At 34.1% G+C, this 25,472-nt stretch overlaps 1 protein-coding gene across 1 annotated transcript in view; it reads left to right on the plus strand.

Annotated features, from left to right (window-relative positions):
• LOC137375051 (pneumococcal serine-rich repeat protein-like) overlaps positions 1-25,472 on the plus strand; it is an 85,021-nt gene that overhangs the window by 25,655 nt on the left and 33,894 nt on the right. The window contains exons 39-79 of the mRNA XM_068041677.1: positions 4-81; positions 777-872; positions 1,284-1,361; positions 2,056-2,151; positions 2,563-2,640; positions 3,336-3,431; positions 3,843-3,920; positions 4,612-4,707; positions 5,119-5,196; positions 5,892-5,987; positions 6,399-6,476; positions 7,172-7,267; positions 7,679-7,756; positions 8,452-8,547; positions 8,959-9,036; positions 9,732-9,827; positions 10,239-10,316; positions 11,012-11,107; positions 11,519-11,596; positions 12,292-12,387; positions 12,799-12,876; positions 13,572-13,667; positions 14,079-14,156; positions 14,852-14,947; positions 15,359-15,436; positions 16,132-16,227; positions 16,639-16,716; positions 17,412-17,507; positions 17,919-17,996; positions 18,692-18,787; positions 19,199-19,276; positions 19,972-20,067; positions 20,479-20,556; positions 20,794-20,924; positions 21,209-21,347; positions 21,759-21,836; positions 22,532-22,627; positions 23,039-23,116; positions 23,812-23,907; positions 24,319-24,396; positions 25,092-25,187. Of these exons, the coding sequence (XP_067897778.1) occupies positions 4-81; positions 777-872; positions 1,284-1,361; positions 2,056-2,151; positions 2,563-2,640; positions 3,336-3,431; positions 3,843-3,920; positions 4,612-4,707; positions 5,119-5,196; positions 5,892-5,987; positions 6,399-6,476; positions 7,172-7,267; positions 7,679-7,756; positions 8,452-8,547; positions 8,959-9,036; positions 9,732-9,827; positions 10,239-10,316; positions 11,012-11,107; positions 11,519-11,596; positions 12,292-12,387; positions 12,799-12,876; positions 13,572-13,667; positions 14,079-14,156; positions 14,852-14,947; positions 15,359-15,436; positions 16,132-16,227; positions 16,639-16,716; positions 17,412-17,507; positions 17,919-17,996; positions 18,692-18,787; positions 19,199-19,276; positions 19,972-20,067; positions 20,479-20,556; positions 20,794-20,924; positions 21,209-21,347; positions 21,759-21,836; positions 22,532-22,627; positions 23,039-23,116; positions 23,812-23,907; positions 24,319-24,396; positions 25,092-25,187 (3,654 nt within the window). The remainder of the gene's footprint in view (positions 1-3; positions 82-776; positions 873-1,283; positions 1,362-2,055; positions 2,152-2,562; positions 2,641-3,335; positions 3,432-3,842; positions 3,921-4,611; positions 4,708-5,118; positions 5,197-5,891; positions 5,988-6,398; positions 6,477-7,171; positions 7,268-7,678; positions 7,757-8,451; positions 8,548-8,958; positions 9,037-9,731; positions 9,828-10,238; positions 10,317-11,011; positions 11,108-11,518; positions 11,597-12,291; positions 12,388-12,798; positions 12,877-13,571; positions 13,668-14,078; positions 14,157-14,851; positions 14,948-15,358; positions 15,437-16,131; positions 16,228-16,638; positions 16,717-17,411; positions 17,508-17,918; positions 17,997-18,691; positions 18,788-19,198; positions 19,277-19,971; positions 20,068-20,478; positions 20,557-20,793; positions 20,925-21,208; positions 21,348-21,758; positions 21,837-22,531; positions 22,628-23,038; positions 23,117-23,811; positions 23,908-24,318; positions 24,397-25,091; positions 25,188-25,472) is intronic.

Raw genomic sequence — 25,472 nt, forward strand, 5'->3', positions numbered from 1 at the left:
CAGTACAAAGCACATCAACAGAACCATCGACAAGTGTAACCACATCTGCAACCACGTTGGCCACAACAAGTGAAACAACAGGTATTCACAATACCACACAATTGTCTTCATGCTGATAAATCACATTTTAATCAAGGAACAGACAATAGTTTTAACTTGACCATTCTCAACCATATTTTGCCCAAGTGTAAAGGCATTTTGTGCTTTCACGATTCTATGTCTGTGAATAGAGTTATATTTCTAATGTTATACTATCAATCCAAACACCAGGGTTAAACCAATCACCAGAATTATAAACATATTTTTTTCCTTTGACAGACATCACATTTTCCAATTTTCATGTCCCTATCTCACAGAATGGGTTGAACTCAAAAACTTCAGACCTGACTTTGTCACAACATGTACAGTCATTTCTTGGATCCACATTTGATGCAAAAATAGACAATAAAGTTACGAATCCAGCCATATTTATATTATCGCTACAAATAACCATAACTATTATTATATTAGACAAAATTTTAAAAAAGCTCAAAACTTAGTGAATCTTGATATCTCACATCATATATCATGCAGTCTATATCTGTGGGAAAATATAAACACGCACATGACTTCAGATGCAATCTATATGACTGCAGAATCATTATTCTCGTGAACACTTCTCGAGTCAAACTGTTTGTGTTCAACTCAGTGACATATTTGATCAGTTTGTACAATTTATGATGGTTCCCAAAAGAGCTCTTCCCTGTTTTCCTCATATTCCTATGATTCTATCTTAGAATATGTGACATCTTCTGGAACCTCAGAAGGAAGCACTTCAACTGAAGCAACAACTGTGATCACTTCCATAGCAACAACATCACCAGCATCAACAGGTATAATCCATTGCAATCTAGGAATCCAATATTATGGAAGGGAAAATATTATAAATGTTGCCCATATTTTCTTTCATCAAAAAAAATGTTACCACTCCTCTTCCAAGTTGGTGCTTTGAAAAGCCAATAATGACATTAAACCAGCGACATTTACCTTCTCTGAAATGGTAAACATTATATTTGACAAAACATTTTGTAGCAACCTCATTAAAATGAATTGTGTAATGCCTAACATGGAGAAGAGTGACACCAACATACTAAGTATCAAACCAGCACACTATTTTTATGACGTTCATGTTTTAAGTCATGTCATTGAAATTAACTTCCTGATTTGATGTGCTTTATGTTGCAATCAACAGCAGCATTGCTTTCTTTCACTAACAACTCTTTTATCATCATCTTCAACATCAGTACAAAGCACATCAACAGAACCATCGACAAGTGTAACCACATCTGCAACCACGTTGGCCACAACAAGTGAAACAACAGGTATTCACAATACCACACAATTGTCTTCATGCTGATAAATCACATTTTAATCAAGGAACAGACAATAGTTTTAACTTGACCATTCTAAACAATATTTTGCCCAAGTGTAAAGGCATTTTGTGCTTTCACGATTCTATGTCTGTGAATAGAGTTATATTTCTAATGTTATACTATCAATCCAAACACCAGGGTTAAACCAATCACCAGAATTATAAACATATTTTTTTCCTTTGACAGACATCACATTTTCCAATTTTCATGTCCCTATCTCACAGAATGGGTTGAACTCAAAAACTTCAGACCTGACTTTGTCACAACATGTACAGTCATTTCTTGGATCCACATTTGATGCAAAAATAGACAATAAAGTTAGGAATCCAGCCATATTTATATTCTCTCTACAAATAGCCAGAACTAATATTATAAAAGACAACATTTTAAAAAAGCTCAAACCTTAGTGAATCTTGATATCTCACATCATATATCATGGAGTCTATATCTGTGGGAAAATATAAACACGCACATGACTTCAGATGAATCTACACGACTGCAGAATCATTATTATAGTGAACACTTCTCGAGTCAAACTGTTTGAGTTCAACTCAGTGACATATTTGATCAGTTTGTACAATTTATGATGGTTCCCATAAGAGCTTTTCCCTGTTTTCCTCATATTCCTATGATTCTATCTTAGAATATGTGACATCTTCTGGAACCTCAGAAGGAAGCACTTCAACTGAAGCAACAACTGTGATCACTTCCATAGCAACAACATCACCAGCATCAACAGGTATAATCCATTGCAATCTAGGAATCCAATATTATGGAAGGGAAAAAATTATAAATGTTGCCAATATTTTCTTTCATCAAAAAAAATGTTACCACTCCTCTTCCAAGTTGGTGCTTTGAAAAGCCAATAATGACATTAAACCAGCGACATTTATCTTCTCTGAAATGGTAAACATTATATCTTACAAAACATTTTGGCGCAACCTCATTAAAATGAATTGTGTAATACCTAACATGGAGAAGAGTGACACCAACATACTAAGTATCAAACCAGCACACTATTTTTATGACGTTCATCTTTTAAGTCATGTCATTGAAATTAACTTCCTGATTTGATGTGCTTTATGTTGCAATCAACAGCAGCATTGCTTTCTTTCACTAACAACTCTTTTATCATCATCTTCAACATCAGTACAAAGCACATCAACAGAACCATCGACAAGTGTAACCACATCTGCAACCACGTTGGCCACAACAAGTGAAACAACAGGTATTCACAATACCACACAATTGTCTTCATGCTGATAAATCACATTTTAATCAAGGAACAGACAATAGTTTTAACTTGACCATTCTCAACCATATTTTGCCCAAGTGTAAAGGCATTTTGTGCTTTCACGATTCTATGTCTGTGAATAGAGTTATATTTCTAATGTTATACTATCAATCCAAACACCAGGGTTAAACCAATCACCAGAATTATAAACATATTTTTTTCCTTTGACAGACATCACATTTTCCAATTTTCATGTCCCTATCTCACAGAATGGGTTGAACTCAAAAACTTCAGACCTGACTTTGTCACAACATGTACAGTCATTTCTTGGATCCACATTTGATGCAAAAATAGACAATAAAGTTACGAATCCAGCCATATTTATATTATCGCTACAAATAACCATAACTATTATTATATTAGACAAAATTTTAAAAAAGCTCAAAACTTAGTGAATCTTGATATCTCACATCATATATCATGCAGTCTATATCTGTGGGAAAATATAAACACGCACATGACTTCAGATGCAATCTATATGACTGCAGAATCATTATTCTCGTGAACACTTCTCGAGTCAAACTGTTTGTGTTCAACTCAGTGACATATTTGATCAGTTTGTACAATTTATGATGGTTCCCAAAAGAGCTCTTCCCTGTTTTCCTCATATTCCTATGATTCTATCTTAGAATATGTGACATCTTCTGGAACCTCAGAAGGAAGCACTTCAACTGAAGCAACAACTGTGATCACTTCCATAGCAACAACATCACCAGCATCAACAGGTATAATCCATTGCAATCTAGGAATCCAATATTATGGAAGGGAAAATATTATAAATGTTGCCCATATTTTCTTTCATCAAAAAAAATGTTACCACTCCTCTTCCAAGTTGGTGCTTTGAAAAGCCAATAATGACATTAAACCAGCGACATTTACCTTCTCTGAAATGGTAAACATTATATTTGACAAAACATTTTGTAGCAACCTCATTAAAATGAATTGTGTAATGCCTAACATGGAGAAGAGTGACACCAACATACTAAGTATCAAACCAGCACACTATTTTTATGACGTTCATGTTTTAAGTCATGTCATTGAAATTAACTTCCTGATTTGATGTGCTTTATGTTGCAATCAACAGCAGCATTGCTTTCTTTCACTAACAACTCTTTTATCATCATCTTCAACATCAGTACAAAGCACATCAACAGAACCATCGACAAGTGTAACCACATCTGCAACCACGTTGGCCACAACAAGTGAAACAACAGGTATTCACAATACCACACAATTGTCTTCATGCTGATAAATCACATTTTAATCAAGGAACAGACAATACTTTTAACTTGACCATTCTCAACCATATTTTGCCCAAGTGTAAAGGCATTTTGTGCTTTCACGATTCTATGTCTGTGAATAGAGTTATATTTCTAATGTTATACTATCAATCCAAACACCAGGGTTAAACCAATCACCAGAATTATAAACATATTTTTTTCCTTTGACAGACATCACATTTTCCAATTTTCATGTCCCTATCTCACAGAATGGGTTGAACTCAAAAACTTCAGACCTGACTTTGTCACAACATGTACAGTCATTTCTTGGATCCACATTTGATGCAAAAATAGACAATAAAGTTATGAATCCAGCCATATTTATATTATCGCTACAAATAACCATAACTATTATTATATTAGACAAAATTTTTAAAAAGCTCAAAACTTAGTGAATCTTGATATCTCACATCATATATCATGCAGTCTATATCTGTGGGAAAATATAAACACGCACATGACTTCAGATGCAATCTATATGACTGCAGAATCATTATTCTCGTGAACACTTCTCGAGTCAAACTGTGTTCAACTCAGTGACATATTTGATCAGTTTGTACAATTTATGATGGTTCCCAAAAGAGCTCTTCCCTGTTTTCCTCATATTCCTATGATTCTATCTTAGAATATGTGACATCTTCTGGAACCTCAGAAGGAAGCACTTCAACTGAAGCAACAACTGTGATCACTTCCATAGCAACAACATCACCAGCATCAACAGGTATAATCCATTGCAATCTAGGAATCCAATATTATGGAAGGGAAAATATTATAAATGTTGCCCATATTTTCTTTCATCAAAAAAAATGTTACCACTCCTCTTCCAAGTTGGTGCTTTGAAAAGCCAATAATGACATTAAACCAGCGACATTTACCTTCTCTGAAATGGTAAACATTATATTTGACAAAACATTTTGTAGCAACCTCATTAAAATGAATTGTGTAATGCCTAACATGGAGAAGAGTGACACCAACATACTAAGTATCAAACCAGCACACTATTTTTATGACGTTCATGTTTTAAGTCATGTCATTGAAATTAACTTCCTGATTTGATGTGCTTTATGTTGCAATCAACAGCAGCATTGCTTTCTTTCACTAACAACTCTTTTATCATCATCTTCAACATCAGTACAAAGCACATCAACAGAACCATCGACAAGTGTAACCACATCTGCAACCACGTTGGCCACAACAAGTGAAACAACAGGTATTCACAATACCACACAATTGTCTTCATGCTGATAAATCACATTTTAATCAAGGAACAGACAATAGTTTTAACTTGACCATTCTCAACCATATTTTGCCCAAGTGTAAAGGCATTTTGTGCTTTCACGATTCTATGTCTGTGAATAGAGTTATATTTCTAATGTTATACTATCAATCCAAACACCAGGGTTAAACCAATCACCAGAATTATAAACATATTTTTTTCCTTTGACAGACATCACATTTTCCAATTTTCATGTCCCTATCTCACAGAATGGGTTGAACTCAAAAACTTCAGACCTGACTTTGTCACAACATGTACAGTCATTTCTTGGATCCACATTTGATGCAAAAATAGACAATAAAGTTACGAATCCAGCCATATTTATATTCTCTATACAAATAACCATAACTATTATTATATTAGACAAAATTTTAAAAAAGCTCAAAACTTAGTGAATCTTGATATCCCACATCATATATCATGCAGTCTATATCTGTGGGAAAATATAAACACGCACATGACTTCAGATGCAATCTATATGACTGCAGAATCATTATTCTCGTGAACACTTCTCGAGTCAAACTGTTTGTGTTCAACTCAGTGACATATTTGATCAGTTTGTACAATTTATGATGGTTCCCAAAAAAGCTATTCCCTGTTTTCCTCATATTCCTATGATTCTATCTTAGAATATGTGACATCTTCTGGAACCTCAGAAGGAAGCACTTCAACTGAAGCAACAACTGTGATCACTTCCATAGCAACAACATCACCAGCATCAACAGGTATAATCCATTGCAATCTAGGAATCCAATATTATGGAAGGGAAAATATTATAAATGTTGCCCATATTTTCTTTCATCAAAAAAAATGTTACCACTCCTCTTCCAAGTTGGTGCTTTGAAAAGCCAATAATGACATTAAACCAGCGACATTTACCTTCTCTGAAATGGTAAACATTATATTTGACAAAACATTTTGTAGCAACCTCATTAAAATGAATTGTGTAATGCCTAACATGGAGAAGAGTGACACCAACATACTAAGTATCAAACCAGCACACTATTTTTATGACGTTCATGTTTTAAGTCATGTCATTGAAATTAACTTCCTGATTTGATGTGCTTTATGTTGCAATCAACAGCAGCATTGCTTTCTTTCACTAACAACTCTTTTATCATCATCTTCAACATCAGTACAAAGCACATCAACAGAACCATCGACAAGTGTAACCACATCTGCAACCACGTTGGCCACAACAAGTGAAACAACAGGTATTCACAATACCACACAATTGTCTTCATGCTGATAAATCACATTTTAATCAAGGAACAGACAATACTTTTAACTTGACCATTCTAAACAATATTTTGCCCAAGTGTAAAGGCATTTTGTGCTTTCACGATTCTATGTCTGTGAATAGAGTTATATTTCTAATGTTATACTATCAATCCAAACACCAGGGTTAAACCAATCACCAGAATTATAAACATATTTTTTTCCTTTGACAGACATCACATTTTCCAATTTTCATGTCCCTATCTCACAGAATGGGTTGAACTCAAAAACTTCAGACCTGACTTTGTCACAACATGTACAGTCATTTCTTGGATCCACATTTGATGCAAAAATAGACAATAAAGTTAGGAATCCAGCCATATTTATATTCTCTCTACAAATAGCCAGAACTAATATTATAAAAGACAACATTTTAAAAAAGCTCAAACCTTAGTGAATCTTGATATCTCACATCATATATCATGGAGTCTATATCTGTGGGAAAATATAAACACGCAATTGACTTCAGATGTAATCTACACGACTGCAGAATCATTATTATAGTGAACACTTCTCGAGTCAAACTGTTTGAGTTCAACTCAGTGACATATTTGATCAGTTTGTACAATTTATGATGGTTCCCATAAGAGCTTTTCCCTGTTTTCCTCATATTCCTATGATTCTATCTTAGAATATGTGACATCTTCTGGAACCTCAGAAGGAAGCACTTCAACTGAAGCAACAACTGTGATCACTTCCATAGCAACAACATCACCAGCATCAACAGGTATAATCCATTGCAATCTAGGAATCCAATATTATGGAAGGGAAAAAATTATAAATGTTGGCAATATTTTCTTTCATCAAAAAAAATGTTACCACTCCTCTTCCAAGTTGGTGCTTTGAAAAGCCAATAATGACATTAAACCAGCGACATTTATCTTCTCTGAAATGGTAAACATTATATCTTACAAAACATTTTGTCGCAACCTCATTAAAATGAATTGTGTAATACCTAACATGGAGAAGAGTGACACCAACATACTAAGTATCAAACCAGCACACTATTTTTATGACGTTCATCTTTTAAGTCATGTCATTGAAATTAACTTCCTGATTTGATGTGCTTTATGTTGCAATCAACAGCAGCATTGCTTTCTTTCACTAACAACTCTTTTATCATCATCTTCAACATCAGTACAAAGCACATCAACAGAACCATCGACAAGTGTAACCACATCTGCAACCACGTTGGCCACAACAAGTGAAACAACAGGTATTCACAATACCACACAATTGTCTTCATGCTGATAAATCACATTTTAATCAAGGAACAGACAATAGTTTTAACTTGACCATTCTCAACCATATTTTGCCCAAGTGTAAAGGCATTTTGTGCTTTCACGATTCTATGTCTGTGAATAGAGTTATATTTCTAATGTTATACTATCAATCCAAACACCAGGGTTAAACCAATCACCAGAATTATAAACATATTTTTTTCCTTTGACAGACATCACATTTTCCAATTTTCATGTCCCTATCTCACAGAATGGGTTGAACTCAAAAACTTCAGACCTGACTTTGTCACAACATGTACAGTCATTTCTTGGATCCACATTTGATGCAAAAATAGACAATAAAGTTACGAATCCAGCCATATTTATATTCTCTATACAAATAACCATAACTATTATTATATTAGACAAAATTTTAAAAAAGCTCAAAACTTAGTGAATCTTGATATCTCACATCATATATCATGCAGTCTATATCTGTGGGAAAATATAAACACGCACATGACTTCAGATGCAATCTATATGACTGCAGAATCATTATTCTCGTGAACACTTCTCGAGTCAAACTGTTTGTGTTCAACTCAGTGACATATTTGATCAGTTTGTACAATTTATGATGGTTCCCAAAAGAGCTCTTCCCTGTTTTCCTCATATTCCTATGATTCTATCTTAGAATATGTGACATCTTCTGGAACCTCAGAAGGAAGCACTTCAACTGAAGCAACAACTGTGATCACTTCCATAGCAACAACATCACCAGCATCAACAGGTATAATCCATTGCAATCTAGGAATCCAATATTATGGAAGGGAAAATATTATAAATGTTGCCCATATTTTCTTTCATCAAAAAAAATGTTACCACTCCTCTTCCAAGTTGGTGCTTTGAAAAGCCAATAATGACATTAAACCAGCGACATTTACCTTCTCTGAAATGGTAAACATTATATTTGACAAAACATTTTGTAGCAACCTCATTAAAATGAATTGTGTAATGCCTAACATGGAGAAGAGTGACACCAACATACTAAGTATCAAACCAGCACACTATTTTTATGACGTTCATGTTTTAAGTCATGTCATTGAAATTAACTTCCTGATTTGATGTGCTTTATGTTGCAATCAACAGCAGCATTGCTTTCTTTCACTAACAACTCTTTTATCATCATCTTCAACATCAGTACAAAGCACATCAACAGAACCATCGACAAGTGTAACCACATCTGCAACCACGTTGGCCACAACAAGTGAAACAACAGGTATTCACAATACCACACAATTGTCTTCATGCTGATAAATCACATTTTAATCAAGGAACAGACAATACTTTTAACTTGACCATTCTCAACCATATTTTTCCCAAGTGTAAAGGCATTTTGTGCTTTCACGATTCTATGTCTGTGAATAGAGTTATATTTCTAATGTTATACTATCAATCCAAACACCAGGGTTAAACCAATCACCAGAATTATAAACATATTTTTTTCCTTTGACAGACATCACATTTTCCAATTTTCATGTCCCTATCTCACAGAATGGGTTGAACTCAAAAACTTCAGACCTGACTTTGTCACAACATGTACAGTCATTTCTTGGATCCACATTTGATGCAAAAATAGACAATAAAGTTACGAATCCAGCCATATTTATATTATCGCTACAAATAACCATAACTATTATTATATTAGACAAAATTTTTAAAAAGCTCAAAACTTAGTGAATCTTGATATCTCACATCATATATCATGCAGTCTATATCTGTGGGAAAATATAAACACGCACATGACTTCAGATGCAATCTATATGACTGCAGAATCATTATTCTCGTGAACACTTCTCGAGTCAAACTGTTTGTGTTCAACTCAGTGACATATTTGATCAGTTTGTACAATTTATGATGGTTCCCAAAAGAGCTCTTCCCTGTTTTCCTCATATTCCTATGATTCTATCTTAGAATATGTGACATCTTCTGGAACCTCAGAAGGAAGCACTTCAACTGAAGCAACAACTGTGATCACTTCCATAGCAACAACATCACCAGCATCAACAGGTATAATCCATTGCAATCTAGGAATCCAATATTATGGAAGGGAAAATATTATAAATGTTGCCCATATTTTCTTTCATCAAAAAAAATGTTACCACTCCTCTTCCAAGTTGGTGCTTTGAAAAGCCAATAATGACATTAAACCAGCGACATTTACCTTCTCTGAAATGGTAAACATTATATTTGACAAAACATTTTGTAGCAACCTCATTAAAATGAATTGTGTAATGCCTAACATGGAGAAGAGTGACACCAACATACTAAGTATCAAACCAGCACACTATTTTTATGACGTTCATGTTTCAAGTCATGTCATTGAAATTAACTTCCTGATTTGATGTGCTTTATGTTGCAATCAACAGCAGCATTGCTTTCTTTCACTAACAACTCTTTTATCATCATCTTCAACATCAGTACAAAGCACATCAACAGAACCATCGACAAGTGTAACCACATCTGCAACCACGTTGGCCACAACAAGTGAAACAACAGGTATTCACAATACCACACAATTGTCTTCATGCTGATAAATCACATTTTAATCAAGGAACAGACAATAGTTTTAACTTGACCATTCTCAACCATATTTTGCCCAAGTGTAAAGGCATTTTGTGCTTTCACGATTCTATGTCTGTGAATAGAGTTATATTTCTAATGTTATACTATCAATCCAAACACCAGGGTTAAACCAATCACCAGAATTATAAACATATTTTTTTCCTTTGACAGACATCACATTTTCCAATTTTCATGTCCCTATCTCACAGAATGGGTTGAACTCAAAAACTTCAGACCTGACTTTGTCACAACATGTACAGTCATTTCTTGGATCCACATTTGATGCAAAAATAGACAATAAAGTTACGAATCCAGCCATATTTATATTCTCTATACAAATAACCATAACTATTATTATATTAGACAAAATTTTAAAAAAGCTCAAAACTTAGTGAATCTTGATATCTCACATCATATATCATGCAGTCTATATCTGTGGGAAAATATAAACACGCACATGACTTCAGATGCAATCTATATGACTGCAGAATCATTATTCTCGTGAACACTTCTCGAGTCAAACTGTTTGTGTTCAACTCAGTGACATATTTGATCAGTTTGTACAATTTATGATGGTTCCCAAAAGAGCTCTTCCCTGTTTTCCTCATATTCCTATGATTCTATCTTAGAATATGTGACATCTTCTGGAACCTCAGAAGGAAGCACTTCAACTGAAGCAACAACTGTGATCACTTCCATAGCAACAACATCACCAGCATCAACAGGTATAATCCATTGCAATCTAGGAATCCAATATTATGGAAGGGAAAATATTATAAATGTTGCCCATATTTTCTTTCATCAAAAAAAATGTTACCACTCCTCTTCCAAGTTGGTGCTTTGAAAAGCCAATAATGACATTAAACCAGCGACATTTACCTTCTCTGAAATGGTAAACATTATATTTGACAAAACATTTTGTAGCAACCTCATTAAAATGAATTGTGTAATGCCTAACATGGAGAAGAGTGACACCAACATACTAAGTATCAAACCAGCACACTATTTTTATGACGTTCATGTTTTAAGTCATGTCATTGAAATTAACTTCCTGATTTGATGTGCTTTATGTTGCAATCAACAGCAGCATTGCTTTCTTTCACTAACAACTCTTTTATCATCATCTTCAACATCAGTACAAAGCACATCAACAGAACCATCGACAAGTGTAACCACATCTGCAACCACGTTGGCCACAACAAGTGAAACAACAGGTATTCACAATACCACACAATTGTCTTCATGCTGATAAATCACATTTTAATCAAGGAACAGACAATACTTTTAACTTGACCATTCTCAACCATATTTTTCCCAAGTGTAAAGGCATTTTGTGCTTTCACGATTCTATGTCTGTGAATAGAGTTATATTTCTAATGTTATACTATCAATCCAAACACCAGGGTTAAACCAATCACCAGAATTATAAACATATTTTTTTCCTTTGACAGACATCACATTTTCCAATTTTCATGTCCCTATCTCACAGAATGGGTTGAACTCAAAAACTTCAGACCTGACTTTGTCACAACATGTACAGTCATTTCTTGGATCCACATTTGATGCAAAAATAGACAATAAAGTTACGAATCCAGCCATATTTATATTATCGCTACAAATAACCATAACTATTATTATATTAGACAAAATTTTTAAAAAGCTCAAAACTTAGTGAATCTTGATATCTCACATCATATATCATGCAGTCTATATCTGTGGGAAAATATAAACACGCACATGACTTCAGATGCAATCTATATGACTGCAGAATCATTATTCTCGTGAACACTTCTCGAGTCAAACTGTTTGTGTTCAACTCAGTGACATATTTGATCAGTTTGTACAATTTATGATGGTTCCCAAAAGAGCTCTTCCCTGTTTTCCTCATATTCCTATGATTCTATCTTAGAATATGTGACATCTTCTGGAACCTCAGAAGGAAGCACTTCAACTGAAGCAACAACTGTGATCACTTCCATAGCAACAACATCACCAGCATCAACAGGTATAATCCATTGCAATCTAGGAATCCAATATTATGGAAGGGAAAATATTATAAATGTTGCCCATATTTTCTTTCATCAAAAAAAATGTTACCACTCCTCTTCCAAGTTGGTGCTTTGAAAAGCCAATAATGACATTAAACCAGCGACATTTACCTTCTCTGAAATGGTAAACATTATATTTGACAAAACATTTTGTAGCAACCTCATTAAAATGAATTGTGTAATGCCTAACATGGAGAAGAGTGACACCAACATACTAAGTATCAAACCAGCACACTATTTTTATGACGTTCATGTTTTAAGTCATGTCATTGAAATTAACTTCCTGATTTGATGTGCTTTATGTTGCAATCAACAGCAGCATTGCTTTCTTTCACTAACAACTCTTTTATCATCATCTTCAACATCAGTACAAAGCACATCAACAGAACCATCGACAAGTGTAACCACATCTGCAACCACGTTGGCCACAACAAGTGAAACAACAGGTATTCACAATACCACACAATTGTCTTCATGCTGATAAATCACATTTTAATCAAGGAACAGACAATACTTTTAACTTGACCATTCTAAACAATATTTTGCCCAAGTGTAAAGGCATTTTGTGCTTTCACGATTCTATGTCTGTGAATAGAGTTATATTTCTAATGTTATACTATCAATCCAAACACCAGGGTTAAACCAATCACCAGAATTATAAACATATTTTTTTCCTTTGACAGACATCACATTTTCCAATTTTCATGTCCCTATCTCACAGAATGGGTTGAACTCAAAAACTTCAGACCTGACTTTGTCACAACATGTACAGTCATTTCTTGGATCCACATTTGATGCAAAAATAGACAATAAAGTTAGGAATCCAGCCATATTTATATTCTCTCTACAAATAGCCAGAACTAATATTATAAAAGACAACATTTTAAAAAAGCTCAAACCTTAGTGAATCTTGATATCTCACATCATATATCATGGAGTCTATATCTGTGGGAAAATATAAACACGCAATTGACTTCAGATGTAATCTACACGACTGCAGAATCATTATTATAGTGAACACTTCTCGAGTCAAACTGTTTGAGTTCAACTCAGTGACATATTTGATCAGTTTGTACAATTTATGATGGTTCCCATAAGAGCTTTTCCCTGTTTTCCTCATATTCCTATGATTCTATCTTAGAATATGTGACATCTTCTGGAACCTCAGAAGGAAGCACTTCAACTGAAGCAACAACTGTGATCACTTCCATAGCAACAACATCACCAGCATCAACAGGTATAATCCATTGCAATCTAGGAATCCAATATTATGGAAGGGAAAAAATTATAAATGTTGGCAATATTTTCTTTCATCAAAAAAAATGTTACCACTCCTCTTCCAAGTTGGTGCTTTGAAAAGCCAATAATGACATTAAACCAGCGACATTTATCTTCTCTGAAATGGTAAACATTATATCTTACAAAACATTTTGTCGCAACCTCATTAAAATGAATTGTGTAATACCTAACATGGAGAAGAGTGACACCAACATACTAAGTATCAAACCAGCACACTATTTTTATGACGTTCATCTTTTAAGTCATGTCATTGAAATTAACTTCCTGATTTGATGTGCTTTATGTTGCAATCAACAGCAGCATTGCTTTCTTTCACTAACAACTCTTTTATCATCATCTTCAACATCAGTACAAAGCACATCAACAGAACCATCGACAAGTGTAACCACATCTGCAACCACGTTGGCCACAACAAGTGAAACAACAGGTATTCACAATACCACACAATTGTCTTCATGCTGATAAATCACATTTTAATCAAGGAACAGACAATAGTTTTAACTTGACCATTCTCAACCATATTTTGCCCAAGTGTAAAGGCATTTTGTGCTTTCACGATTCTATGTCTGTGAATAGAGTTATATTTCTAATGTTATACTATCAATCCAAACACCAGGGTTAAACCAATCACCAGAATTATAAACATATTTTTTTCCTTTGACAGACATCACATTTTCCAATTTTCATGTCCCTATCTCACAGAATGGGTTGAACTCAAAAACTTCAGACCTGACTTTGTCACAACATGTACAGTCATTTCTTGGATCCACATTTGATGCAAAAATAGACAATAAAGTTACGAATCCAGCCATATTTATATTCTCTATACAAATAACCATAACTATTATTATATTAGACAAAATTTTAAAAAAGCTCAAAACTTAGTGAATCTTGATATCTCACATCATATATCATGCAGTCTATATCTGTGGGAAAATATAAACACGCACATGACTTCAGATGCAATCTATATGACTGCAGAATCATTATTCTCGTGAACACTTCTCGAGTCAAACTGTTTGTGTTCAACTCAGTGACATATTTGATCAGTTTGTACAATTTATGATGGTTCCCAAAAGAGCTCTTCCCTGTTTTCCTCATATTCCTATGATTCTATCTTAGAATATGTGACATCTTCTGGAACCTCAGAAGGAAGCACTTCAACTGAAGCAACAACTGTGATCACTTCCATAGCAACAACATCACCAGCATCAACAGGTATAATCCATTGCAATCTAGGAATCCAATATTATGGAAGGGAAAATATTATAAATGTTGCCCATATTTTCTTTCATCAAAAAAAATGTTACCACTCCTCTTCCAAGTTGGTGCTTTGAAAAGCCAATAATGACATTAAACCAGCGACATTTACCTTCTCTGAAATGGTAAACATTATATTTGACAAAACATTTTGTAGCAACCTCATTAAAATGAATTGTGTAATGCCTAACATGGAGAAGAGTGACACCAACATACTAAGTATCAAACCAGCACACTATTTTTATGACGTTCATGTTTTAAGTCATGTCATTGAAATTAACTTCCTGATTTGATGTGCTTTATGTTGCAATCAACAGCAGCATTGCTTTCTTTCACTAACAACTCTTTTATCATCATCTTCAACATCAGTACAAAGCACATCAACAGAACCATCGACAAGTGTAACCACATCTGCAACCACGTTGGCCACAACAAGTGAAACAACAGGTATTCACAATACCACACAATTGTCTTCATGCTGATAAATCACATTTTAATCAAGGAACAGACAATACTTTTAACTTGACCATTCTCAACCATATTTTTCCCAAGTGTAAAGGCATTTTGTGCTTTCACGATTCTATGTCTGTGAATAGAGTTATATTTCTAATGTTATACTATCAATCCAAACACCAGGGTTAAACCAATCACCAGAATTATAAACATATTTTTTTCCTTTGACAGACATCACATTTTCCAATTTTCATGTCCCTATCTCACAGAATGGGTTGAACTCAAAAACTTCAGACCTGACTTTGTCACAACATGTACAGTCATTTCTTGGATCCACATTTGATGCAAAAATAGACAATAAAGTTACGAATCCAGCCATATTTATATTATCGCTACAAATAACCATAACTATTATTATATTAGACAAAATTTTAAAAAAGCTCAAAACTTAGTGAATCTTGATATCTCACATCATATATCATGCAGTCTATATCTGTGGGAAAATATAAACACGCACATGACTTCAGATGCAATCTATATGACTGCAGAATCATTATTCTCGTGAACACTTCTCGAGTCAAACTGTTTGTGTTCAACTCAGTGACATATTTGATCAGTTTGTACAATTTATGATGGTTCCCAAAAGAGCTCTTCCCTGTTTTCCTCATATTCCTATGATTCTATCTTAGAATATGTGACATCTTCTGGAACCTCAGAAGGAAGCACTTCAACTGAAGCAACAACTGTGATCACTTCCATAGCAACAACATCACCAGCATCAACAGGTATAATCCATTGCAATCTAGGAATCCAATATTATGGAAGGGAAAATATTATAAATGTTGCCCATATTTTCTTTCATCAAAAAAAATGTTACCACTCCTCTTCCAAGTTGGTGCTTTGAAAAGCCAATAATGACATTAAACCAGCGACATTTACCTTCTCTGAAATGGTAAACATTATATTTGACAAAACATTTTGTAGCAACCTCATTAAAATGAATTGTGTAATGCCTAACATGGAGAAGAGTGACACCAACATACTAAGTATCAAACCAGCACACTATTTTTATGACGTTCATGTTTTAAGTCATGTCATTGAAATTAACTTCCTGATTTGATGTGCTTTATGTTGCAATCAACAGCAGCATTGCTTTCTTTCACTAACAACTCTTTTATCATCATCTTCAACATCAGTACAAAGCACATCAACAGAACCATCGACAAGTGTAACCACATCTGCAACCACGTTGGCCACAACAAGTGAAACAACAGGTATTCACAATACCACACAATTGTCTTCATGCTGATAAATCACATTTTAATCAAGGAACAGACAATACTTTTAACTTGACCATTCTAAACAATATTTTGCCCAAGTGTAAAGGCATTTTGTGCTTTCACGATTCTATGTCTGTGAATAGAGTTATATTTCTAATGTTATACTATCAATCCAAACACCAGGGTTAAACCAATCACCAGAATTATAAACATATTTTTTTCCTTTGACAGACATCACATTTTCCAATTTTCATGTCCCTATCTCACAGAATGGGTTGAACTCAAAAACTTCAGACCTGACTTTGTCACAACATGTACAGTCATTTCTTGGATCCACATTTGATGCAAAAATAGACAATAAAGTTACGAATCCAGCCATATTTATATTATCGCTACAAATAACCATAACTATTATTATATTAGACAAAATTTTAAAAAAGCTCAAAACTTAGTGAATCTTGATATCTCACATCATATATCATGCAGTCTATATCTGTGGGAAAATATAAACACGCACATGACTTCAGATGCAATCTATATGACTGCAGAATCATTATTCTCGTGAACACTTCTCGAGTCAAACTGTTTGTGTTCAACTCAGTGACATATTTGATCAGTTTGTACAATTTATGATGGTTCCCAAAAGAGCTCTTCCCTGTTTTCCTCATATTCCTATGATTCTATCTTAGAATATGTGACATCTTCTGGAACCTCAGAAGGAAGCACTTCAACTGAAGCAACAACTGTGATCACTTCCATAGCAACAACATCACCAGCATCAACAGGTATAATCCATTGCAATCTAGGAATCCAATATTATGGAAGGGAAAATATTATAAATGTTGCCCATATTTTCTTTCATCAAAAAAAATGTTACCACTCCTCTTCCAAGTTGGTGCTTTGAAAAGCCAATAATGACATTAAACCAGCGACATTTACCTTCTCTGAAATGGTAAACATTATATTTGACAAAACATTTTGTAGCAACCTCATTAAAATGAATTGTGTAATGCCTAACATGGAGAAGAGTGACACCAACATACTAAGTATCAAACCAGCACACTATTTTTATGACGTTCATGTTTTAAGTCATGTCATTGAAATTAACTTCCTGATTTGATGTGCTTTATGTTGCAATCAACAGCAGCATTGCTTTCTTTCACTAACAACTCTTTTATCATCATCTTCAACATCAGTACAAAGCACATCAACAGAACCATCGACAAGTGTAACCACATCTGCAACCACGTTGGCCACAACAAGTGAAACAACAGGTATTCACAATACCACACAATTGTCTTCATGCTGATAAATCACATTTTAATCAAGGAACAGACAATACTTTTAACTTGACCATTCTAAACAATATTTTGCCCAAGTGTAAAGGCATTTTGTGCTTTCACGATTCTATGTCTGTGAATAGAGTTATATTTCTAATGTTATACTATCAATCCAAACACCAGGGTTAAACCAATCACCAGAATTATAAACATATTTTTTTCCTTTGACAGACATCACATTTTCCAATTTTCATGTCCCTATCTCACAGAATGGGTTGAACTCAAAAACTTCAGACCTGACTTTGTCACAACATGTACAGTCATTTCTTGGATCCACATTTGATGCAAAAATAGACAATAAAGTTAGGAATCCAGCCATATTTATATTCTCTCTACAAATAGCCAGAACTAATATTATAAAAGACAACATTTTAAAAAAGCTCAAACCTTAGTGAATCTTGATATCTCACATCATATATCATGGAGTCTATATCTGTGGGAAAATATAAACACGCAATTGACTTCAGATGTAATCTACACGACTGCAGAATCATTATTATAGTGAACACTTCTCGAGTCAAACTGTTTGAGTTCAACTCAGTGACATATTTGATCAGTTTGTACAATTTATGATGGTTCCCATAAGAGCTTTTCCCTGTTTTCCTCATATTCCTATGATTCTATCTTAGAATATGTGACATCTTCTGGAACCTCAGAAGGAAGCACTTCAACTGAAGCAACAACTGTGATCACTTCCATAGCAACAACATCACCAGCATCAACAGGTATAATCCATTGCAATCTAGGAATCCAATATTATGGAAGGGAAAAAATTATAAATGTTGGCAATATTTTCTTTCATCAAAAAAAATGTTACCACTCCTCTTCCAAGTTGGTGCTTTGAAAAGCCAATAATGACATTAAACCAGCGACATTTATCTTCTCTGAAATGGTAAACATTATATCTTACAAAACATTTTGTCGCAACCTCATTAAAATGAATTGTGTAATACCTAACATGGAGAAGAGTGACACCAACATACTAAGTATCAAACCAGCACACTATTTTTATGACGTTCATCTTTTAAGTCATGTCATTGAAATTAACTTCCTGATTTGATGTGCTTTATGTTGCAATCAACAGCAGCATTGCTTTCTTTCACTAACAACTCTTTTATCATCATCTTCAACATCAGTACAAAGCACATCAACAGAACCATCGACAAGTGTAACCACATCTGCAACCACGTTGGCCACAACAAGTGAAACAACAGGTATTCACAATACCACACAATTGTCTTCATGCTGATAAATCACATTTTAATCAAGGAACAGACAATACTTTTAACTTGACCATTCTCAACCATATTTTTCCCAAGTGTAAAGGCATTTTGTGCTTTCACGATTCTATGTCTGTGAATAGAGTTATATTTCTAATGTTATACTATCAATCCAAACACCAGGGTTAAACCAATCACCAGAATTATAAACATATTTTTTTCCTTTGACAGACATCACATTTTCCAATTTTCATGTCCCTATCTCACAGAATGGGTTGAACTCAAAAACTTCAGACCTGACTTTGTCACAACATGTACAGTCATTTCTTGGATCCACATTTGATGCAAAAATAGACAATAAAGTTACGAATCCAGCCATATTTATATTCTCTATACAAATAACCATAACTATTATTATATTAGACAAAATTTTTAAAAAGCTCAAAACTTAGTGAATCTTGATATCTCACATCATATATCATGCAGTCCATATCTGTGGGAAAATATAAACACGCACATGACTTCAGATGCAATCTATATGACTGCAGAATCATTATTCTCGTGAACACTTCTCGAGTCAAACTGTTTGTGTTCAACTCAGTGACATATTTGATCAGTTTGTACAATTTATGATGGTTCCCAAAAGAGCTCTTCCCTGTTTTCCTCATATTCCTATGATTCTATCTTAGAATATGTGACATCTTCTGGAACCTCAGAAGGAAGCACTTCAACTGAAGCAACAACTGTGATCACTTCCATAGCAACAACATCACCAGCATCAACAGGTATAATCCATTGCAATCTAGGAATCCAATATTATGGAAGGGAAAATATTATAAATGTTGCCCATATTTTCTTTCATCAAAAAAAATGTTACCACTCCTCTTCCAAGTTGGTGCTTTGAAAAGCCAATAATGACATTAAACCAGCGACATTTACCTTCTCTGAAATGGTAAACATTATATTTGACAAAACATTTTGTAGCAACCTCATTAAAATGAATTGTGTAATGCCTAACATGGAGAAGAGTGACACCAACATACTAAGTATCAAACCAGCACACTATTTTTATGACGTTCATGTTTTAAGTCATGTCATTGAAATTAACTTCCTGATTTGATGTGCTTTATGTTGCAATCAACAGCAGCATTGCTTTCTTTCACTAACAACTCTTTTATCATCATCTTCAACATCAGTACAAAGCACATCAACAGAACCATCGACAAGTGTAACCACATCTGCAACCACGTTGGCCACAACAAGTGAAACAACAGGTATTCACAATACCACACAATTGTCTTCATGCTGATAAATCACATTTTAATCAAGGAACAGACAATACTTTTAACTTGACCATTCTCAACCATATTTTTCCCAAGTGTAAAGGCATTTTGTGCTTTCACGATTCTATGTCTGTGAATAGAGTTATATTTCTAATGTTATACTATCAATCCAAACACCAGGGTTAAACCAATCACCAGAATTATAAACATATTTTTTTCCTTTGACAGACATCACATTTTCCAATTTTCATGTCCCTATCTCACAGAATGGGTTGAACTCAAAAACTTCAGACCTGACTTTGTCACAACATGTACAGTCATTTCTTGGATCCACATTTGATGCAAAAATAGACAATAAAGTTAGGAATCCAGCCATATTTATATTATCGCTACAAATAACCATAACTATTATTATATTAGACAAAATTTTTAAAAAGCTCAAAACTTAGTGAATCTTGATATCTCACATCATATATCATGCAGTCTATATCTGTGGGAAAATATAAACACGCACATGACTTCAGATGCAATCTATATGACTGCAGAATCATTATTCACGTGAACACTTCTCGAGTCAAACTGTTTGTGTTCAACTCAGTGACATATTTGATCAGTTTGTACAATTTATGATGGTTCCCAAAAGAGCTCTTCCCTGTTTTCCTCATATTCCTATGATTCTATCTTAGAATATGTGACATCTTCTGGAACCTCAGAAGGAAGCACTTCAACTGAAGCAACAACTGTGATCACTTCCATAGCAACAACATCACCAGCATCAACAGGTATAATCCATTGCAATCTAGGAATCCAATATTATGGAAGGGAAAATATTATAAATGTTGCCCATATTTTCTTTCATCAAAAAAAATGTTACCACTCCTCTTCCAAGTTGGTGCTTTGAAAAGCCAATAATGACATTAAACCAGCGACATTTACCTTCTCTGAAATGGTAAACATTATATTTGACAAAACATTTTGTAGCAACCTCATTAAAATGAATTGTGTAATGCCTAACATGGAGAAGAGTGACACCAACATACTAAGTATCAAACCAGCACACTATTTTTATGACGTTCATCTTTTAAGTCATGTCATTGAAATTCACTTCCTGATTTGATGTGCTTTATGTTGCAATCAACAGCAGCATTGCTTTCTTTCACTAACAACTCTTTTATCATCATCTTCAACATCAGTACAAAGCACATCAACAGAACCATCGACAAGTGTAACCACATCTGCAACCACGTTGGCCACAACAAGTGAAACAACAGGTATTCACAATACCACACAATTGTCTTCATGCTGATAAATCACATTTTAATCTAGGAACAGACAATACTTTTAACTTGACCATTCTCAACCATATTTTTCCCAAGTGTAAAGGCATTTTGTGCTTTCACGATTCTATGTCTGTGAATAGAGTTATATTTCTAATGTTATACTATCAATCCAAACACCAGGGTTAAACCAATCACCAGAATTATAAACATATTTTTTTCCTTTGACAGACATCACATTTTCCAATTTTCATGTCCCTATCTCACAGAATGGGTTGAACTCAAAAACTTCAGACCTGACTTTGTCACAACATGTACAGTCATTTCTTGGATCCACATTTGATGCAAAAATAGACAATAAAGTTACGAATCCAGCCATATTTATATTATCGCTACAAATAACCATAACTATTATTATATTAGACAAAATTTTTAAAAAGCTCAAAACTTAGTGAATCTTGATATCTCACATCATATATCATGCAGTCTATATCTGTGGGAAAATATAAACACGCACATGACTTCAGATGCAATCTATATGACTGCAGAATCATTATTCTCGTGAACACTTCTCGAGTCAAACTGTTTGTGTTCAACTCAGTGACATATTTGATCAGTTTGTACAATTTATGATGGTTCCCAAAAGAGCTCTTCCCTGTTTTCCTCATATTCCTATGATTCTATCTTAGAATATGTGACATCTTCTGGAACCTCAGAAGGAAGCACTTCAACTGAAGCAACAACTGTGATCACTTCCATAGCAACAACATCACCAGCATCAACAGGTATAATCCATTGCAATCTAGGAATCCAATATTATGGAAGGGAAAATATTATAAATGTTGCCCATATTTTCTTTCATCAAAAAAAATGTTACCACTCCTCTTCCAAGTTGGTGCTTTGAAAAGCCAATAATGACATTAAACCAGCGACATTTACCTTCTCTGAAATGGTAAACATTATATTTGACAAAACATTTTGTAGCAACCTCATTAAAATGAATTGTGTAATGCCTAACATGGAGAAGAGTGACACCAACATACTAAGTATCAAACCAGCACACTATTTTTATGACGTTCATGTTTTAAGTCATGTCATTGAAATTAACTTCCTGATTTGATGTGCTTTATGTTGCAATCAACAGCAGCATTGCTTTCTTTCACTAACAACTCTTTTATCATCATCTTCAACATCAGTACAAAGCACATCAACAGAACCATCGACAAGTGTAACCACATCTGCAACCACGTTGGCCACAACAAGTGAAACAACAGGTATTCACAATACCACACAATTGTCTTCATGCTGATAAATCACATTTTAATCAAGGAACAGACAATACTTTTAACTTGACCATTCTCAACCATATTTTTCCCAAGTGTAAAGGCATTTTGTGCTTTCACGATTCTATGTCTGTGAATGGAGTTATATTTCTAATGTTATACTATCAATCCAAACACCAGGGTTAAACCAATCACCAGAATTATAAACATATTTTTTTCCTTTGACAGACATCACATTTTCCAATTTTCATGTCCCTATCTCACAGAATGGGTTGAACTCAAAAACTTCAGACCTGACTTTGTCACAACATGTACAGTCATTTCTTGGATCCACATTTGATGCAAAAATAGACAATAAAGTTACGAATCCAGCCATATTTATATTCTCTATACAAATAACCATAACTATTATTATATTAGACAAAATTTTAAAAAAGCTCAAAACTTAGTGAATCTTGATATCTCACATCATATATCATGCAGTCTATATCTGTGGGAAAATATAAACACGCACATGACTTCAGATGCAATCTATATGACTGCAGAATCATTATTCTCGTGAACACTTCTCGAGTCAAACTGTTTGTGTTCAACTCAGTGACATATTTGATCAGTTTGTACAATTTATGATGGTTCCCAAAAGAGCTCTTCCCTGTTTTCCTCATATTCCTATGATTCTATCTTAGAATATGTGACATCTTCTGGAACCTCAGAAGGAAGCACTTCAACTGAAGCAACAACTGTGATCACTTCCATAGCAACAACATCACCAGCATCAACAGGTATAATCCATTGCAATCTAGGAATCCAATATTATGGAAGGGAAAATATTATAAATGTTGCCCATATTTTCTTTCATCAAAAAAAATGTTACCACTCCTCTTCCAAGTTGGTGCTTTGAAAAGCCAATAATGACATTAAACCAGCGACATTTACCTTCTCTGAAATGGTAAACATTATATTTGACAAAACATTTTGTAGCAACCTCATTAAAATGAATTGTGTAATGCCTAACATGGAGAAGAGTGACACCAACATACTAAGTATCAAACCAGCACACTATTTTTATGACGTTCATGTTTTAAGTCATGTCATTGAAATTAACTTCCTGATTTGATGTGCTTTATGTTGCAATCAACAGCAGCATTGCTTTCTTTCACTAACAACTCTTTTATCATCATCTTCAACATCAGTACAAAGCACATCAACAGAACCATCGACAAGTGTAACCACATCTGCAACCACGTTGGCCACAACAAGTGAAACAACAGGTATTCACAATACCACACAATTGTCTTCATGCTGATAAATCACATTTTAATCAAGGAACAGACAATAGTTTTAACTTGACCATTCTCAACCATATTTTGCCCAAGTGTAAAGGCATTTTGTGCTTTCACGATTCTATGTCTGTGAATAGAGTTATATTTCTAATGTTATACTTTCAATCCAAACACCAGGGTTAAACCAATCACCAGAATTATAAACATATTTTTTTCCTTTGACAGACATCACATTTTCCAATTTTCATGTCCCTATCTCACAGAATGGGTTGAACTCAAAAACTTCAGACCTGACTTTGTCACAACATGTACAGTCATTTCTTGGATCCACATTTGATGCAAAAATAGACAATAAAGTTACGAATCCAGCCATATTTATATTCTCTATACAAATAACCATAACTATTATTATATTAGACAAAATTTTAAAAAAGCTCAAAACTTAGTGAATCTTGATATCTCACATCATATATCATGCAGTCTATATCTGTGGGAAAATATAAACACGCACATGACTTCAGATGCAATCTATATGACTGCAGAATCATTATTCTCGTGAACACTTCTCGAGTCAAACTGTTTGTGTTCAACTCAGTGACATATTTGATCAGTTTGTACAATTTATGATGGTTCCCAAAAGAGCTCTTCCCTGTTTTCCTCATATTCCTATGATTCTATCTTAGAATATGTGACATCTTCTGGAACCTCAGAAGGAAGCACTTCAACTGAAGCAACAACTGTGATCACTTCCATAGCAACAACATCACCAGCATCAACAGGTATAATCCATTGCAATCTAGGAATCCAATATTATGGAAGGGAAAATATTATAAATGTTGCCCATATTTTCTTTCATCAAAAAAAATGTTACCACTCCTCTTCCAAGTTGGTGCTTTGAAAAGCCAATAATGACATTAAACCAGCGACATTTACCTTCTCTGAAATGGTAAACATTATATTTGACAAAACATTTTGTAGCAACCTCATTAAAATGAATTGTGTAATGCCTAACATGGAGAAGAGTGACACCAACATACTAAGTATCAAACCAGCACACTATTTTT

This window comes from Heterodontus francisci, chromosome 11 (genome assembly GCF_036365525.1).
Source record: "Heterodontus francisci isolate sHetFra1 chromosome 11, sHetFra1.hap1, whole genome shotgun sequence".
In the NCBI taxonomy this organism is placed as follows: domain Eukaryota; kingdom Metazoa; phylum Chordata; class Chondrichthyes; order Heterodontiformes; family Heterodontidae; genus Heterodontus; species Heterodontus francisci.